Source organism: Fukomys damarensis, unplaced genomic scaffold (assembly GCF_012274545.1).
Source record: "Fukomys damarensis isolate Sample0158 unplaced genomic scaffold, DMR_v1.0_HiC HiC_scaffold_23, whole genome shotgun sequence".
Taxonomy (NCBI): domain Eukaryota; kingdom Metazoa; phylum Chordata; class Mammalia; order Rodentia; family Bathyergidae; genus Fukomys; species Fukomys damarensis.
Window position 1 is genome coordinate 37,411,207 of NW_022900935.1, and position 7,408 is coordinate 37,418,614.

Consider the following 7,408-nt stretch of genomic DNA (forward strand, 5'->3'; position numbering starts at 1 on the left):
CTCAGTTGGCCCCAATATCTCTGTCCTCGGTGGCCCAAAAGCTAGTCCCTGCTAGCACCAGGACAACACTATCCCATCCACTGTCAGCAAGTAATCTTTACTCCAGTCCTCACTAGATGAGGAGTCAGAAAATTCAGCTGTGCCCACCAGGAGAAATGTTTTCAGATCACTAGACCAAGGAATTTCTTGAACAATAGCAATGGAAATACCATATGGCCCAACCATCTTACCTTCTCCATGACCAGAGAGCTGGGAGAAGCTAAGGAGAGTTTTCCCGGCTTCTGCTACTGCTGCTGCTCCTGCTCTTTGCTGTTTGTCGAGGACTATTTCTCCTCGGTGATGCCCCTCCAATACGTCACTGTGCCTTGGGACCAGCCGACTCTCAACTGAAAGCTCTACAGTGGGAAAGACAAGTTCTCGCGAAAACAGTAGACAAGACCTCGCATCGTAATTACATAACTGCGCCTGCGCGCAGTAACGAAGCAAGTACTTCCGCCTGGGCCGGGCTGTCACTCACGCTGTCTTTCCGCCCCGCCCCGCGCCGTGACGTAGGGCCTGCTTCTCCGAGGGGTATCTGCCGCTGGGGCTCGGTGCGGCGGGTCTCGGCGAGACTTCGCACTGCTCGTTCTGGGTCCCTGCACTGGTAATCAGTAAGGGATCAAGCAGCAGGACGAGCAAAGAAATCGAGAAAGAGACGCTGGGCTCCATAGAAGCTCCGGATAGCTCTTCTACTTCCGGTCACCCTCCTCCTCCGACCGTCCTCCTGCTGCCTCCGTGCCGCTTGGCTGCTTGGGACCGCTCTTCTCCTGACCGCTTTCCTCCTCTGGGCCGCTTTGCCCGGACTGGCTTTTCTGTTTAGGTCTCGCGCGGAGAGGCTGAATTTATAATCCTCGGGATTGAGCCGCCATTTGCTTTGCTGGGCGTTTATGCAGTCTGCGTTGTCCGGCAGCGGCACCTAGAGGCTGCAAGTTGGCATTGCAAAGAATAGGCAGATAAACTTGCTGAATAAACCAGTGTGTTGTTAATAACAACTGCTGCTGTTCCCTTACAGCATATGCACCGGGAAGACTTGGTGCTTGATAAAAAATTAAGACAAAAATAGGTGTTTAGCTGGCTTGTGTTCTGCTTAGAAGTCTTTGTAATTAGAGATTTGAATTTATATCACACTGGATTTTTAAACTCTTGTAGCTGGAACTTTTTAGTGAAACAAGTGCTTATTGGAGAAGTGAATCACCAACAAGTAAAGATGAGTAAGAGCAAAGATGATGCTCCTCATGAACTAGAGAACCAGTTTATCTTACGCTTACCCCCAGAATATGCTTCTATTGTGAGAAGGGCAGTACAGTCTGGCCATGTCAACCTGAAGGACAGAATGACAATTGAATTACACCCTGATGCGCGTCATGGAATTGTCAGAGTGGACAGGGTCCCATTGGCTGCAAAATTGGTAGATTTACCTTGTGTCATGGAAAGCTTGAAAACCATTGACAAAAAGACCTTTTACAAGACAACTGATATCTATCAGATGCTTGTCTCCACAGTTGACGGTGATCTCTATCCTGTGGAGTGACCAGTTACCACTACTGATCCCAAAGCAAGCAAGAAAAAAGATAAAGAGAAAAAGTTTGTTTGGAACCATGGAATTACTCTGCCTCTAAAAAATGTGAGAAAGAGAAGGTTCTGGAAGACAGCAAAGAGGAAGTATATTGAGTCCCCAGATGTGGGAAAAGAAGTTAAGCGGTTATTCAGTACAGATGCTGAAACTGTCAGTATTCATTGGGAAATAATTGCTGAAGAGGAAACAAAAGAGACAAAATCAAGGCCTTGATATCTTCTCCCCAGTTTTGTATGGACATGGGCAGGGCCATGACTCATTAGAACATGATGAGCTTCAAGAGATATTCAATGATAGCAGCAGCAGTGAAGATGAAGATGAGACACAGCATCAAGATGAAGAAGATATAAACATTATTGATACTGAGGAAGATTTGGAGAGAAAGCTACAGGACAAGCTGAATGAATCAGATGAACAGCACGAAGAAAATGAAGGAAACAACCAACTGGTTATGGGAATTCAGAAACAGATTGATAACATGAAAGGCAAGCTCCAGGAGCAAAGTGGCTGGAGGATCTCATGAAAGTGGAAAACCTGGCTCTTTAGAACAAATTTCAAGCTGTGCTGGATGAATTCAAAAGGACGACTGAGAACAGGAGCGACTCAGTTCTTTACAAGAAGAGCTAGAATCACTTCTGGAGAATTGAGGATATTGACACTTTGAGTTGGCAGGCTTGTCACATTAGAAAAATCTTAGTTATTGTTATGCCCAAGTCACAAAGTCCCCAGAGACCACCAAGGAGTCAGGTCCGATGCAATTACATGAGGAGTTTATTGCAAGCTCGAGCCTGGACCCTCGGGTGTTACTGTCACAGTGGCTTCAGACCGAGAGTCCAGACCCATCTTGGATGCAGGATTATACAGGGTTGGGGAGGCTCTCCCTTTTTATAGATGCTATTTTTATCTTTCGTTTATTCTTTTGTACTGGGAGAACACTTACGGAAAATTACTTGTACCTACATTCTGACAGAACATGTAATTATCTTAAACTGACTAATGCCAAAATCAGTTCTTATTGATTATCCTAAGCAGGGATAAGCAAGAGAGATTTATTTTTAGATCATAAAAAGAGGAACAGAAACACAGGGAGACTGTCATACAGAATGGAGTTATACAGAATGGAATTTTTGCAGCTCTGTTCTGGGCAAGGGGCACAGAGAGAGCCCACCTCGACCTGAATACTTGGTCCTTACAGTTATATCACTTGGACTGGATATTAAGACCCAGTATTTCCTTTTCTCTCTAATACTAGAAGTTCTTGAATTATTTCAGTTTTTTTCTGAACCATTTTGCAATGTGTTCTATATGTTCATTCTTTAGGAAGTAGGATTGTATTGGCAGAAAGACGATTATAAGAAAGTCATAAGCCAGGCATGGTGACACACACTTGTAATCCCAGCACTTGGGAGGCAGAGACAGGAGGATCGCTGTGAGTTCGAGACCAGCCTGGGCTATATAGTGAGTTCCAGGTCAGTCTCAACTATGTAGTGAGACCCTGTCTCAAAAAACAAAAAACAACAACAAAAAAAGAAACTTGTAACGTGAGATGAACAGTATAGACTTGCAGCTTTACTGCAGGACTTTGCTCTTCTTGTTTTTCGGAGGCTACTCTCGGTGCCCTGCTTTACCTTTGGACAATAAGAATATATTAGTTTGGACTTAGTTAAGCTAGCTTTTATGTTTTCTCATAAAATAGTTATTTTCTTGGTTACTCAAAGCAATTTTCTATATGTAGAAATACAAGTTATTTCTAACAATAAAAGCAACAACTTTGACCTTTAAAAAAAGAGAGTCCCTTATTATTTTTTTTTAACAAAGTTGAAGAATAATTATCAAAGGCATATAACAATATTGTAGGGTCAGGCACCTGTGGCCTTCCATAGCAGGTGTGTCCCTGATTGCAGTTTCTGCAATTCCCATAGGAATTCTACCTTAGAGAGTTGGTTTCTGGTGTGCATTTCAGGTTGAAAATCTTGGAAAGGAAAAACAGAGGCACAAAAATAAGGAGGAAGTATCTGAGAATAGTGGCCCACTTCTGTTATCACGGCATCCTGGGATGTCATGGCAGAGGACCGCAAGTGCAAGCCCAACCCTGACAGTTCAGAAGGACCCCATCTGGAAACTCTGTGGCTGTAGTTCAGTGGAAAGGCCCTAAGATGACTCCCAAGTAACATAAGTGTATTGGGAAGGGAGATAAACCAGAACAGATGGAGGTAATGTGTGGCCAGAAAAAACTAGACTGGGAGAGAATGAACTCTATGGAGTATCTCCTTGCTGCTGTGAGTTTCTGAGGCCCCCAAACCTCATTGATCAGACAGCTCAGGGCCTTTTCCCATCAGTTACTGCAGATTCGTGAGCCCTAAGCTGGAAAGCAGGCAAAATGATCTGGGAGGAAACCAGACGGTTTAGGTGCAACTCTCTTTATTTTAGATCACTTCTTTACATACATCCACACGTTCATCTCAAGCCTGAATTTGTAACTAGAAACTCAGATTCCTCATTCTGATGCTTTCTAGGATGTGAGTCCACAAAGGTCACTTTAATTCTTGATTCAGTGATTCTTCAAGTTTGCTGCCTGACTTGTCTTTTTCTCATTTATGCTGAAATAAAAGTCCTGTGTTCCTCAATGGCCAGAAGGAAGCATAGAATATGTGGATCAAACTAAAGAGGGATTCCCACACAGCATGGAGTGGAGTGCAGGCAATAGGCTTCCCTATTAAGATATATATCCCATTGAGCACCACAAAACTATACTGTCCTGGGGTGGTTTAATGGCAGTACAATCCTCAGCCCTTCGTGAATCTCATCCTGCCTCAGCTGGTGGGCACCATGCCTGGAAGCATAAGCCTCTTGAGGAGCAGAGTACATATCTAGGCATAAGCTGCTTAGCCTGGCAGTGTGGCACAGCAAGCTCTCCAGAGTGGCTGCAGACATGAAGCTGCACATGTAACTGAAGGTAATGAGCTGGGAGCATTGGCTCAGAGCAGGCAGAAAGGCATGGACCTGGGCATCCGTGATCCTACAGGCCTGCAAATGTAGGGTGGTCAGAGTGGCTGCAATGTTATCCAGGAGAGATCGGAGAGGATTGGAACTAAAATGAGTCAGCCTGATACCTCTGAGATCCAAGTGTTTCAGGTGTCCGGTGCTGGGACAACATGGCAGCTGGTTCCAGTCAGAATGTGAAAGCTGGCAGTAAATTAATGAAATGGTCCTCAAGGGTGATGTCGGGCACCTACAGAGACACCAAGTAATTAGATCTGACAATTGGTGGTGATGAATAATTGATTAATTGGTGGTGGGGAATAACTACTTGGTAGATCAAATGTCATTTGTGTCTCTCCAATTTAGGCTGAGGGAATTTACCATCACTTGCAAGGCTGGTGAGTCCCACATCTCTACAGTCCTCTTTCTTTTCTCCCTAGCAGAAAACCACAGAGAAGCAAGACAGGCAGGAAGGACAAATCAGACAAGACCTGGCCACATCCCCTGGGGTTTCCCAGAAGGCTGTCAGCAGAGTCTGTGTCCTTGTTTCCAGTCCCGCGCCTCTTCTCCTTGCCATCAGCTTCAGAGTCCTGCACTTCCGGTCTGGTCATCACCACCCCACCAAGGAGCAGAGGATTCTGACAGTGATACTGGGAGGATCAGAGAGGCTTTGGGCATTGCTGAGCCACAGAGGTACTGATTGTGAATAAAGGGGACTGCTAATTCAGGACACAGAAGTGTAAGGAGTGATAAGTTCCTGTCTCCTCGCAGAAGAAGTACGAGAGGCAACTGGGCTGTATCAAAGGCAGAAAAGTTGCAAGGAGAAAAGGCAGAAGGAGTAGGGAAGCTAGCGACTGATGTCTGGGATGATGGAGGCCCAGGAAGAGAGCACGATAATATCCAGCTGAGGTTTTCAAGCCTCTGCCGCTATCACCAGCAGCCTTTTCCAGTTGGGGACACAGGAACAGGCCCAGTGTCTTTCACACATCTGAGGAAGAAGCTCACACACTGAATGGGGATGTGTACTCTTGTTTTCCTTCAATGACTTTTGTCTTGAATGGACCCTCAATGTATCTGACCTCTGAATTCTGGCATCTGACACAGTGGCCCTTTCCTGTCTGGCTACTGCAGTACAGTGTTTATGTGACCCCTTGCTGTAGGACCAATGAGTGAAAAAGGCGATGTGTTGATACTCTAGTGTTTGATCTCTGTCGCATCTCTCCATGTTCCTTAATCTTTCTAGAACACAGAGAGCCTCTTCAGGCTCTGAAAAGAGATCTTCACATCTTACATGAGCACCTACCTGGTCCAGGTGGTGTTCAAGGAAGGAGACAGAGTCCATAAAAATCTCCTGCAGATAGTGAAGCTTACGAAATCGGGAGGTCATTTGGGTGGCTAACTGCTGTCTGTTCTCTGGTGAAATGAATGAAGGAACAGAGATGCCATAGAGAATTAATTTGTGAAGATTTTGCATCTCACCCAGATAAGGGTTGAAATGAGGTAGGATGGAGAGTGACCAGCAGTGGCCCACATCTGCCTCCTGCACAGAACCAAGGTTCAAGATTTCCATGACTTCTATGATACTTTGAATGTCAGCTATTCTAAAGCACAACTTTGGACAGTAACTGTACCAAACCTTTCCTCTCCTGGGCCCACTTGAGGGGCTGGGATTGGAGTAGGTGCAGAGGTTCCTGACTGAACTCCAGGTCTACAATCACCTTGAAGGGATGCTTTTGTGCTGCCCTCGCCCCACTCTTCTCTGTGTTTCTCCTCTTCATGGCTTCTGAGGAGTAGCAGGCTTCTAACTCGTTTCCAGCCCGAACTCTCCAGAAGGTTTTGTGCATGTCCCATGTAGCTACCTCTTGCAGTTTCAAGCTCCTGTGTGGGAGCCAGTAAGGAGTCTGAGAATTTAGGCCAGGACCCACTGGCCTCCTGTGATCTGCTCATCCCAGACATCAGCTGCTATCTCCTCCACTCTTTCTGTGCTGTTTTTTTTTTTTTTCTTGCTCCTTTCTCCCTTTTATTTCAAGCCCAGACCCTATTCCTCATGCCTGTGGGAGGACTCAGGAATTTCTTGCTCCTTTCACTGCTGCCTCCCCACTGGCAGTAAACTCCCAGGTAATTCAGCAATGCCTAAAGCTTCCCTGATCCTCTGCCAGTCACCATCAGACGGCTCTGCCTTTCCCCCCAGCCTCACTCTCCCTGATGCTTTCTGTACCTTCTTCAATTCTCTGAGCCCTCTCTCCAGCATACCTTGGTCACATTCACCTGGGGCAAACATTCTGGTCCAACTACACATCAAGCACATCCAGCACAGCTTGTAAAATCTTTTTCTCCACCTCGGCAATATCCACCTCAGTGTCAGAAGTCTGTGGTCTCCTCATGCTCATCAGTGCTCCTGGGGGCAGATAGGGAAAGGGCCAGAGTGGCACCATTGCCTTTAGGAGCTCAGTGAGTCCCCTGGTGAAGGCCTCCATGTACACTGGTGGGAAGAGCTCCCCTGGTAAATCTCCCACAGCTCCCATGGCCAAGTCCTCATCTCTCAGCAAGCTCTGCATTGCCAGTTTCAGTAGTGTGGGTGGGGAGTTGGTGCTCATCCTGCTGAATCTGCAAGGCCAAGTGTCTTGAGGAAACACTGAGGAAAGAGTCCTCCTTTCTGGAAGGGCTGAGACACCCCTTCTTCTTATCCCTGAGGAAAACGACTTTCATCTACAAAGTCCCTGGTCTGACAAAGAAAATCTATTCTGTGCTCATGGTCCCAAAGCATTACTCCTGCCTGTCATGACACCAGGAAGAATGTCCAATGACTCC

At 46.2% G+C, this 7,408-nt stretch overlaps 1 protein-coding gene and 1 pseudogene across 1 annotated transcript; one reads left to right on the plus strand and one right to left on the minus strand.

The window, feature by feature from the left end:
• Nucleotides 1-563: 563 nt before the first annotated feature.
• LOC104864903 lies at nt 564-3,036 on the plus strand (annotated as a pseudogene).
• Nucleotides 3,037-4,363: 1,327 nt separating this feature from the next.
• LOC104864936 (PRAME family member 20) lies at nt 4,364-7,194 on the minus strand. The gene is made up of 5 exons (XM_033767386.1): nt 6,893-7,194; nt 6,254-6,475; nt 5,901-6,198; nt 5,084-5,247; nt 4,364-4,847 (listed from the first exon to the last, which is right to left on the minus strand). The coding sequence occupies exons 1-5, from the start codon at nt 7,192-7,194 to the stop codon at nt 4,364-4,366; spliced, it is 1,470 nt and encodes a 489-aa protein (XP_033623277.1).
• Between the last annotated feature and the right edge of the window lie 214 nt (nt 7,195-7,408).